This window comes from Protopterus annectens, chromosome 17.part0 (assembly GCF_019279795.1).
Source record: "Protopterus annectens isolate FY-2018-M chromosome 17.part0, PAN1.0, whole genome shotgun sequence".
Taxonomy (NCBI): Eukaryota; Metazoa; Chordata; order Ceratodontiformes; family Protopteridae; genus Protopterus; species Protopterus annectens.
Genome location: NC_056751.1, coordinates 340,635,933 through 340,648,481, shown reverse-complemented (window position 1 = coordinate 340,648,481; position 12,549 = coordinate 340,635,933). Strand labels below are relative to the sequence as shown.

At 40.0% G+C, this 12,549-nt stretch overlaps 1 protein-coding gene across 2 annotated transcripts in view; it reads left to right on the top strand.

Moving 5' to 3' along the window:
• The window catches only part of TMEM9B (TMEM9 domain family member B), a 1,126,816-nt gene that overhangs the window by 395,379 nt on the left and 718,888 nt on the right, over nucleotides 1-12,549 (top strand). For both annotated transcript variants that reach the window (XM_044059364.1, XM_044059367.1), the window contains exon 3: nucleotides 4,406-4,514. In XM_044059364.1, the coding sequence (XP_043915299.1) occupies nucleotides 4,406-4,514 (109 nt within the window). The remainder of the gene's footprint in view (nucleotides 1-4,405; nucleotides 4,515-12,549) is intronic.

Genomic DNA, 12,549 nt, shown 5'->3' with positions numbered 1-12,549 from the left:
CAAGAAGAAGGGCTTGCCTGTTTCTAAGGTTACTCTTTCAAAATTGCTTTCGGATTGCATTTCATTTGCTTATCAACAAGCTGGCAAACAATTACCCATCAAAGTTAAAGGTCATTCTTCTAGAGCTATATCTGCTTCATGTGCCTTTAGATCTAGGCTCCCAATTGCTACTATTTGTGCAACAGCTACTTGGGCAAGACGACATACATTGGATTTGGCCTCCAGGGACAGGTCTTCCTTTGGGTCCACTGTGCTGAACAGTCTCTTCGCTTGAGCCACCTGGGATATAGGTGCTAGGAACACTGTCCCATCCAGCAAGAATTACGGCGAGATAGGACTGCATAGCATAAAGAAGTTATGTACTCACCATAACATTCCATGTTTGTAGTCCATCTTGCCTACATTCTTGTGTCCCTCCCTCCATCCCCCTTCCTGTTTTCTGGGGGATCTGGTGGATTATGCTGGTGCTGTCTGACCTAGTTCTCTTTTGTTGTCCACCTGGCATGGATTATATTTTCAAAATCCTTGGAATATATATATATATATGCAGCTCTGATATTTGTCTTACCTGATAGGTACCTATTGCTTTCTTGCAAACTAGATCTGGGGAATTGCCGTGAGGCACCATGGGATAGGGGCTAGCCTCTAGCCAGTAAAAGCTCTTGAGCTTTAGTATCGGCCAAGTTGGAGCCGAATATCGGCTCCAAACCCATCCAGCAAGAATGTAGGCGAGCTGGACTACAAACATGGAACATTATGGTGAGTACATATCTTTTTTTTCCTTCTGCTGCTGTGGGTAGTCAAGCCATTACTACCAATTTCTCCAACTGGGCTGTGAGGGTGGTTTTCATTTTTGATACCTTTTTATCTGATCTCTGCATGTAATCAAGCAGGTTTGCATAAATATTCTGCAATTTCAGCATAGGTTTGACCAGCTGATGGTTAAGAAGATTCATTTCCACATTAATTGACTGAACGACTGCAATTTTGATATCCATACAGTTAATTATGTTCCTTTCTTCTCTGTAGTTGAGCTACATGGTTGTCATTGCTTCTTCTGCATAGCAAATATATTATTTTTGGTGGTCTTTGTTTTCTGAAAGTCTGGCATTTAATCAAAGGACCTTCAAAGAAAATACCTTTTTAAAAAACTGGATAAGAGGAGAGAACCCATTAATTAGCATGCAATATGGTCTCTGCTTTTACAGGAAGTCCCAAGACATATAAATTGCTGTTTATGGATGTTTTAATCTGGTTAGGGATTCTTGGTGTGGGCATGGTCACTCTATTTTCACTGTTGAGGGCGTTGGTGAACTGTTTGTCTGTATTGTTAATGAGCACAAAACCTAACCTCTTGGCAGCTAGTTGTATCCGTTGTTCTATAATGAGACAGGCTCCACAGTTGAAGTAAATGGCCTCCTCCTTGCATATATTTGGAGTACAGACTGCCTTCCTGGGCAGACTCACTGCTGCAGTGTTCAGGGCCACTCTTGAAGTAAATTATGTATTTGTTTTCCTTCATTCGTAGAAGCTTGGCAACTCAGACAGAATTCTTGCAATCTCAATGTTTGGTCAGTGCCTAGCCTTTTTCAGAACCTGTAAGCTGGCCCCTTCAAGGTAAATTTGTTGGATTTGCCATAGGGGGCAGGTGATTTGCTGATAGACCAGACCTCTGTGAACAGCTTGGCTAAGTTGTGTCGGACCTTAGAAGTGTCTAATTCTGAGTATTATCACCTTAAAGTTTAATTGCATGCAGTGCATTACATGTTAGTGCTGTTTGGAAAACCATAGAGTTGGAGATTTTGTCCTGAAGAAGGCAATCATTTGTAGTCCAGCTGAATTGGTTTGTTTTTTGAAAGGATACATCCCCAACCATCCTGTTTGTAGCAAGAATTTTTCCTTTGTTGGAATTTGCTCAAGCTGTCATATAAGGAAAGAAAAAAGACTGATTGGAACCATCTTTTGGAAGCCAACAATAAGCCTGACCTTTTCCAGACAGTGAAGTAAATATGGACCATCTCTAATTGCTACTTTATTTACTTACAGACCAAGTGTTGTCTCGTGTCTACTTCCATGGGTCTATAGGATATGCCTCCTCCAGTGGAGTTAAAATTTGTCCTGGATTTCCTAGCTGACCGGTTGAAGAATGACTTTCTGGACCTGCGACACCATTTGTGCTCCCAGCTGTGTTCATTGGGCTGTATGTGGTTTAAATGGTAACATGGTTGGGGATACCCATCTCTTAATACAACTGTAGAGCTTGCCTATGTTAAATATACAGTGATCAATAGTCTTAAAGGAGGTCACTGAGGCCAAAAACTGAGTAAAATATTTTCTTGATGTTCTGCGCTGTTTAGTTAAGACTTGGGGAAAAATTGTGAAACACTTAGCCCCTTAAGTTAGTCTATTTTTTGGTGGTGTCAAGTGTATTCACACACAAACTACAAAGTAAAAGAGTTATTAACTCGGTAAAATTCTGTAATTTTATGGCCTCAGTGGAGAAAAAGAAAGTAGCTATAATGAAAGTTTGCAGTAAAGAAGTTTTGAATTCTTAGGAACATAATAGGTTTATGATCCCATTAGATGAGAAGGAACAGAGAGATCCAAATACCTTGCTACATGGATTTTTCCTTAGCAGAAACCTTAAAATGTGATAGGTGCAATGATGTAAGAACTAGATAGACATGTTTATAAAGAAGGTATTATGGTATTTCACTCGAATCAAACATGGTATGCACCGAGGAAGATAAATAAGATAGAAGGGATCTGTGAGTATGCATTCAGTAGACTTCCATTGGAACTAATTCCATCAGTTAAAAAGTCAACACTATACATAATTGACTAAAAAAAAAAAAAAAAAAAAAAAATTCCCAAGTTTGCACAACTCTGGGAGTAAGGAGATACTTCTTTACCCCGCCTTCCTGTTATCTTGCTGTGTTCAGTATATTGTTTATTTTTCCTTTTAATACTTGCTCACCTTCTCGCTGTCTTACTAGGCATCCTAATGACCCATTTATTCCACTTCAGTATGAGTGTTGGCACATTTGTTACCTGAATTTGAGGTAAGCACGTTGATCAGGCAGGAGCCTGTTGATGGTTTTGTTTTTTTCTGAGGCAAGAATTTGGGGCTAAAAGTGAGTCATTGTTCTTAGAAGGCATTATTATTTGAGGTTACATGTGTGTGCATCCCCTTACCCAAGTCTGTCAGACAAAGTAAATTGCAGAAGTCCCCATAGTCTGTATTGGTGACTGATCAACCCTGACAGTTCTGATGGGTTTGGCACTGTAGTGGACCAGCAGTCTCTCTCCCCAAGATAGAGAATCAGAGCTGATGTCTTATTTCCCACCCCTTTTCAACCGGATCTTACAGCTTTCCATTCTTTTTAAGAGTTCTCTGGGGTGTAGTCCTCTTTAAACCCCAGAGCAGGGAATCAGTTCATAGTTTTTGCTATAATATGGGAATTGTCAAAAAATTAATTCTCATTTATCACGACACTTTTCAACAGCAAGACTTCTGATAGAGATGCTACAGCATGGCAGAAACTGCCAGGTCATTTTTTAATAGGAGTGTAAGAGGAAGTGTAGGAATCATTCCGTAGGGAGGAAAATACAGTCTTAGAAAAGAATGGGTTTAGTGTGTTGATGTTTTTGAAGTAATTCATTTTGCTGTGCTTACTAATATTTTATATACTGGGTAGACTAGGCAGACTTTTTGTAGAATTAAACACCAGTTATTTGAGGTGTGAATTGGGAAGGAAGAGACAATGTGACAAATCTTTTAACATGGCTCTGTCCTTCATGCTGTTAAGGAAGTCTGTAGGTGTGGGTAAACCTCCTAGGTATTCTCAAAAAAATGTTTGCAGTCCATTTACTAGAAAGCATTAGCATCTCCTTCCTTGGTGATATGCATTTGTTGGTGAAGCAGACTTCTCTCAGAGATTGTACTTTTCCAGATGAATTTGTGTATGCTCCAAGGGCCAAAATCGGTGCCTTGATTGACAGCCTTTATTTGGGATCACCCACTGAACAACTTTGGAGTGAGATACATAGGATATGTAACAATAAATAGTCTCTGGAGCAAACATGAATAATAAAGACAATTTTTAAGATCCTTTGTGTTGTATTCAGTTGCAGTGTTGTTCTCTTCCTTACAAGTATATTTGCAGTGTATAATTTATTTGATCACCTTAGATAAACATTTTTTGACCTGTTTTGAAGTCGTTATCCTTGTTATTTCTTTGGAGAATGCAGGTATTATTTTCATAATTACTGGTTCCTTGGTAAATACTTGCTTTAAAAACATAGCCCCTTTTGACCACTTTTTGTACTTCTGCATGTCTGCTTCCCACCATCCTTTGTAAGAAAGATTGCAAATTAATGTTCATTTTTTTCCCCTTTTCTTAAGTGACTGTCTGCACGTTGTTGAGCCAATGCCAGTTGCTGGACCAGATGTTGAGGCATACTGCTTACGCTGTGAGTGTAAATATGAAGAACGGAGTTCTTTCACTATTCAGGTATCATTCAGTGGTTTTATTCAAAATTCATGTTGTATGACTGTGTAAAAAGCATTTTAGTAAGGTGAAAGATGTTTATTTTGTTTTAATATATGTGACAGTAAAGTAAATGTATATATGTGTAGCGACTATAAAAGAAAACTAAGTCTGCTTTTTTTGATCATGTATTTTGTGGGTTTCTCCAGTTGTGTGGTTGATTTTTGCACTGTTTTGGCAGTTGTAGGCTTGATTTTTTTCCACAATAAGAATATTTCCATGTACATATAGGTATGCTTGCTTGTATAAACTGCAGTTGTACACTTGTTTTTCTTTCCACAAATATTAATTTCATATATATATATATATATATATATGTTTGCATGTATAAACATATGTGTTTTATGCTCATAGTAAGTTCAATTGCTGCAGACAGTGTATATACAGTTTAGAATTAAGCTGTAGCTGATTGTCAGTCATTGGCCAGTTATTTTCAGTGGTGGGATGTCATAGTTTTAGCATTTAGATATCCCTTAGAGTGAATGTTTGCACTCTTGCATTGCGGCCATTGGAGGACAAATTGGGTGTCAAATTTGCAGCCGATTGCAAACTAGTACAGTCATAGAATCCCCCCAAAGACACTAATACCTTCCAAGGAGGCCAGACACAGACTAATAACTGGTCCCAGAGCTACGGTCTAAAAATCAGTGCCAGGATTTGCATAGTAATATCCTTTGGGAAAATGGCTACCCCTAGAGATTACTACATTGGTAATACATCCCCAAGAGTAGACCCAGTCGTCAGGAATTTGGGAACACATGTAGACAGTAACCTGGCCTTTGATCATTGTGTCTGTAGTAGTAAGAAAATCAGTCTGTGTTGTGCAACTTATAAGCAAGGGTATGGCATCTAGATCCAGGGATCTCATTGTTCCACTGTACTCTGCCCTAATCAGACCGATCATTGAGTACAATGGCACCTTTGTTGTGTACCTGTCAAGTCATATGCAACAGCTAGAGTGTCCACAGAGATTCCTCATGATAAGAATGCGGGATGTAAACAACATGTCCTGCGCACACACCACCTCAAAGCCCTGTTCCTGTACTCTGTCTCATACAGGGGTCTGATTGGAGAGATGATAAATTCACAAGTAAAGGAGAGCAGTATTGCTGGAACTGAATTCATCCTCAAGTCTTAGTGAGTACCTTCATGAGGTGGGCCCTGTTTTTCACAAAATCTCACCAAGGTGACGCTGGCATATACACTTTATTTTATATAGCATATATTATGGACAGAGGTAAGTTTAAAAAAAAAAGGATGACTGGTTTTACAAGACCTAGGATAAAAAAAAGTGCCCAATCCTGGTAGACACACTGGTGCCACAACTGGAAAAATAGTGTAGAATCCTCAAGACACAGAAACATTCCTACATTGGGGCTCGGCACCCCCCCCCCCCCCCCCACCACCATCATAGAAGGACGTAGTAGTCCACAAAAGTCACAAAAACTGTTAGGGCGTAAAAGAGCCATAAAGATGATAGAGTAGACTATTGAGGATAAGTATTGTTACTATTATGCAAGAAGCCCAGAATTTCCAGACAGAAGATGTACAAAAGGATTGAGAGAAATTAGAGGAAAGAAAAATACTTGCACAAGAAAAACTGTCAGGGGCTTCAAATAAAAATTTGTGTTCATTAGTACAACAGATTTATGAAAAACATTATATAAACCAAGAAACCTTGGGCCATTTGGAAAAAAAAGCAACCGAGGAAGTGTGAAAATGTAAATAACAAAATCTAGAGATTTTTGAAGGGTATAAAAAAGAAATATGGACATGAGAAAGAAACAAACATATCTGCTATGACACCATATTTATGCAAAGGAGAAAGCCAAATTAATCAATACAAAAAAGCAGCCCCAAAGATATTTGAAGAGAAATACAGGGAAAGGTATCCAGATATGGAAAATTTCACAATACAAAAAAAATAAGATCACAAAGAGGGAACGTAAAACAGAAGTTTAGTAAAGTAGATGTTAAAAAAATAAAAGCTGAAGTTATGGAATTAACCTCAAGATCTGTCTTGCACTATCACAAATTATAAACTAAAAATATCAGCACAGGCAGAAAAACTTAGAAGATATACAGATAGATGTAAAGAAAGAGGACAAAATAAGCAATTTATTGATGACCCAAAAAAGTTTTGTAGAGGACTGGGAAACAAGGTAAAAGGAATTGAAACACCACCAAAAAATAAAGAAATAGGTACATTTTGGAGAAATATCTATGAAGATTCTGTGGAACATAAAGATGCTGAATGGATACAAGAAGTAAAAGAAAGAATATGAAGTTCCGATGTACAGGATGTGAAATAAGATGAAGTAACAGCCAGAAAGATTGAAACAAAGTTAAGAAAAGCTCCTAAATGGAAAGTCCTAGGCCCAGATGCAGCACCTAACTTCTGGCTAAAAGTATTAACATCTTTGCATGAAGATTTAACCATGAGTAAGAACTATTTATATGCCCGCCCTGAACAGACACCAACCGAGTTAACAACAGGAAAAACAATACTCCTGTCTGAGTGAACCTACAAGCTGTTCTAAAAACTATAGACCTATAACTTGCTTTTTGATGCATAAACTGTACACTGGAATTGAACCCGACAGAGTTTGTAGTCATTTAGAAGAAAACTCAATCATGGCAATGGAACAAAAGGGTAACAAAAGAAAGTCATGTGGAAGAAAGGATCATTTGTTATTAAATAAGGTTATAATGGAGAACTGTAAAAAGGGGAAGAATCTAAGTATGGTGTGGAAGCATTTGATAGTATCCCACATTAATGGATAAAAGAATGCTTAAAAATATATAAGATACACTTTGCAGTTAAACCATGACAAAGGACAAATTATTGTTCCAGGAATAAAATTCAAAGGGGATATTCCAGGGTGACTTATCACTACTGCCCTTTTGTCTTGCCCTTAACCCATTAAGTTATCTACTTAACAAATTAGGTCATGGCTACATTTTGGCTCCCAGAAAACAACAAAGTGTAAAGACTTCCCATCTTCTCTTTGTGGCTCATTTAAAACTGTATAGCTCATCAGATGGGAAACTGAAAGCACATCTGCAAGTGGTCATAACTTTTTCAGATGATATAATAATGTCATTTGGTCTTGTAAATGTGGAAAAGCAACCTTTAAAGCAGGAAAGCTGCAGCACCAAGAAAACAGCCTGGGACAAGAAAGTGATATAAAAGAACTTGAGCAAGAGGTCATGTATAAATATTTGGGAATTTATGAAGGATCAACAATAAAAAATGAAAAAATGCAAGTAAAACTCAGTAAGGAATATTTTAGAAGACTACAATTAGTACTGAATTCAGAGCTGACATCTAGGAACAAAGTCCAAGCTATAAATCAGATGCTCTTTCTTGTCTTAACTAACAGTTTTGGAGTGATTGGCTGGCCCCAAAAAATGTTGAATCAGTTGGACGGGAAAACCAGAAGAATGCTTCATGCTTATCAAATGATTTATAAAAATCAGTGTACACCAATACTATATATTCCCATTCTGAAGGAAGTATGGGCCTCCTTGAAATTGATTACATGTATAGGTCTGCATTCATACGACTGCTTACATATCTGTTGACCTCATAGGACCCAAATGTAGTGAAAGTTTTAAAACATGAGGAAAATAAGTGTAAGATGACTTCCCTGTTTAGTTTAGCAGGAGCATATTGGTGTCAGGCAGGAATGGAAGTCAGACCAGAAGTAGGTAAAGATCAGGCAGCAACCGAATGTGCGAAAAAAAAAAAAAGAAAGAATATAAGGTGAAACATCGGATGACAAGGCAAGAAATGTGGAAAGTACAGAAATGTAGTTGGAAGTATAGAAAACTCCTGAATCAACCTCATGGGGATCAGGCTAGAAAGCAGGAATGATTAAGGAGAGGTGAATTTAAACCAAAAGACGAAAGGTTAATATTGGCAGCCCAAGATAGAAGACTATGTACACGTTGGTTTACAAAGTCCATTGAACATGTGGGAGGAACAGACAAATGTACGTTTTGTAAAATCGAATTCGGAAATAGTCGCACATCTTGCTGGTTGTGATAAGCTAATAGTAGAAGGGCTGTATACTGAAAGGCATAATAATGTGGCAAGACTGTTGGCTGTGGGTTTTGTGCAAACATTCTAATATTGAAGTAGGTGAAAAACATTGAAAACATGAGCCACAAAGCATTATAGAAAATGGTAGTTTATATCACATGGGATCACCCATTATCAACAGTTAAAAAGAAAACCAGATATAGTAGTCCATGAAAAGAAGACAAAAGTAGCACTGATCATTGAAATTGCTACACCCAGTGACTAGGGTGTTTTATGTACAGAGAGGTACAAAGTCATAAAATATGAGGATTTGCATGCAGAAATGAGGACATTGTGGTTGAAGGATACGCATACAGTTCCAATAGTAGTAGGAGCAATGGGTCTTATAAAAAAATAATTTACAGTCGTTCTTTGGTAAGGTGATAGAACAACAGGTTTTACAGCACAAAAGATGCATTTGGGGGAGGGACACTAAGGATTATGTCTTCATTGTTACTCTAAGCCACTTAAGTTAATAGAGTAACAGGTTTTGCATCCAGATATATTCTCTGAACAATAAAAAGTATGAAACACTAATGACTGGCATTATTGACTGTGTTCATAAGTGAGTTACAAGGGAGAGGAAAAATAAGAGTCATGGTCAGGTAAGAGGTATGGTAGTATTGCCTGTTTGTGTGTTTGTATTTGGATGTGTGTGTGTGGGGGGGGGGGTGATTGCAAGGGGTGCTTGTGTTAACATGATGTATAGTTTGCAGTGATTACCTCATGGTCAACAGAAGAGGGCCTATTAGTACTTTTGGCAATCACTGAGTTACTCAGAGACTTGCAGATTAGCTGGTAACGAAGTTTTTCTTCATTGTGGATAATGTGCATCTGAATCGTTGGTTTCTGTGATCACCCTAGCAGGCGCTTTTTACTTTGGCCTTATTGCTCTCAGCCAGGGCTCCTTCTGTATTCTGACTAGTGCATTTAAAAAAGCACGTCTTTTGGGAGAAGTTTGTAGAAGACCGTCTTTGCTTTCTTCATAAGCAGTGAGAGACTATGTATGATTTGAGTTAGCTAATTTGTGGTGGTCTAATTTGTCTTCTCCAGAGCTAGAAGAAGGTGAGGTGGTTTATTTTTGCATTTCATGGATGAAATATGCCGAAATATGTATTTATTTTTTAATTTATTTATTTACATTTGTTGACCAGGAGAGTCTGACTGGACACAGGTCTGTTTTCAGCCGAGACCCGGGGAGAAAAGCTCCACATTAAGTATTACTTGCATTATACAGTTAAAAAACATAGCATTTAAATATAGGCATTAGTCCAGCTGAGGACGTAAGACAAGAGTAAAACATAGATGTAAAACAGCTGTAGAACATAGTACAATTTTAAAATATGGTGACATATACTAAACATGGTTACAAATGTAGTCGAAATTCATCAATGAACAATTGATACAGTCTGTTTTTGAAGTACACAACAGCCATTAACAGTTGTTGCTACAAGGAAGTTAGTATTATGTGGTAGGTAGCTGGGAACATGAGTAGCCAAGCTTGCCAAGAGTAGGTTGTTGATAGGGGGCCAAGAGAGGTAGTGGGTGGGTGGAGTGGATGGTATTAGAGGGGGGGGGGTTGCAAGGGCATATCTGGCAATATTTTAAGTGTGATTTTAGTAAGGATTTGAAGTGGGTGCAAGAAGTTACAGAGGTAATTGAGGATGGGAGGGTGTTCCAGAGATTGGCTATAGTGCAGGAGAATAATGCTTCTCCAGCAGAGTTACTGGCTCTTGTGACCTGTAGGAGGTTTTTGTGGCTGGATCTTAGTGGTCTCGTGGTTATGTAGGGGTTGAAATAGATTCTGAAGGGATGGGACGTTTAGTGGTTGGTTTATTAGTTTGTGGGCGAGTGCGAGTTGGTACCATTGAAGGAGGTGGGGGAGCTCTAGCCAGCCCAGTTCTGCTAATGAGAGAGAGTGGTGAGTAGGGTAGGAAGCCCCTGTGGCGAATTTGGCAGTTTTGTTGTAGCAGGTTTCGAGCTTATTTAGGTCACATTGTCTAAGGTTAGTAAATATTGGAGAGGCATAGAGTAGGGTAGAGATGAGATGAGAATTTGCTACTGAAATTTTAGCTGCCTTGGTAAGTAGATGTCCTTCAAGAATGCAACTGCAGTCATAACATATGGGTTGTCCTGCCTCAGGCAGCCCTCGGTCAGCCGGATTCCAAAGTCTAGGTCCGACGTCGGCTGATGTCGCATTCTTCTCTGACGTCAGAGCGGCAGGAGTACATAAGCATCAGCCGACGCCATCTTCTTCAGTCTTTCTTGCCGTGCAGTGCCCGAAGCAGTTCGCAAGTGCCGGTCGGTCAGCTCCTGTATTCTTCGATCCGAAGTCATCAAAAAAGCTAAGTACCCCGTTGGGGACATTTTCTTGCCTCAGCCGATGTCAGAAATTACTGAAAAAGTTAATAATTGTTTGTCTTGTGGTAAACAAATACCTCATAAGGATTTCCATTCTTACTGCCTTCCTTGCCTTGGCCCAGACCACGATGTCTCGGCCTGCGCCGCCTGTGCTCGCTTCAATAAGCACACTCTCAGGCGCCGGGCGAAGTTCGCTGAAGACTTTTTCGGCGAAAAATACGATTTCAAGATGTCGTCGGAATTACCGACATTGCAGACTCCTAAAAAACGTAAAGACCGGGACCCCCATCCTCGGCCCGCGTCTTCCACTGACACCACGCCAAAACCTACCGCGAGTGCCCCGGTTCCCTCTGAGGCAGTTATTTCACCGCTCCGAACTGAAGACACCGCATTACCGATACCTCCGATACCGGAGACCACACCGACGCCAGTAATTGATTTTCCTCCGGATACTGTAACCGAGGAAATGCCCGAGACCATGGCTGTGGATAAGCTAACTCCTGCACATGGAGCTGCTAGGCCTCCCATGTCCATGTCTATCAAGGCCTACACACGTGCTAAGGCAGCCAGCAAGACTAAGCACCTTACTGCAAAAGCCTTACCTCAGCCTACTCCTGAGACACAAATCATGACTATGGCAGCAGACTTAATCTCCATGATCAGAGGGTCCCAGGCCCATCCTGAGAGAGGATCCCAGCCTCCTCCTGATAAGAGGCCCAGGGTTGAGCCCACTGACCCTCTCCCTTCAGATGAAGATTCTGAGGCCTCTGGCCATTCCGATAGCCAGGAAGAGCCTTTCCAGACCTACGAGGACTCAGATGCAGAGGACTCCATCCCCTCGGCCTCCCCTCCTGAGGATTTTTCTTTTGGGGAAGTTCTGCATTCCATGAGGGAACATTTCCAGTGGCAAGGCCAGGAATTTTCTGATTCCAGAAAGCGCCTTCGTACCTTCCTTAAAAAGCCCCAGCACAGGCCCTTAGCTATCCCTCCTGTGCTTGATGTTTTGGATGATTTATACTCTGACTCCAGTGTTACCCCTGATACTCTCCCTCCTGCTCCTGCCAAGCCGGACAGATACTATAGAGTTCCTGAAACACATTCTCACTTCTTTAGGGCCCATGCTGTTGATTTAGAAACTATTTCACAGGGGCCGAAAGGGGTTTCAGCTACCACCTCCAAAATCCTTTGCCTTCCAACAGGGAAGCTAGGTCATTAGAGAGATGGGGAAGAAGGTTTACACCTCCACTACTTTATCTATGAGAGCTCTCAATTGTCTCTTTCATATGTTTCAATATCAGGATTTCCTGTTAGATGATTTACAGAAAACTTTGGCCTCTTCTGATCCTTTAGATAGGAAGTCTTTGCAGGAGGCTGTACACAACTCTCAGCAAGTTAGCAATCACTTCTTTCAGTGTGGATATGATGCATTGGAAGCTTCATGTAGGGCAGCTATGACAGGGGCGGTCATTCGCAGACATGCATGGTTAAAAGAACAACCTCTACCAGATCATGTTAAGGCAAAACTTCTTGATGCACCCTTGGAAACGAACAAGC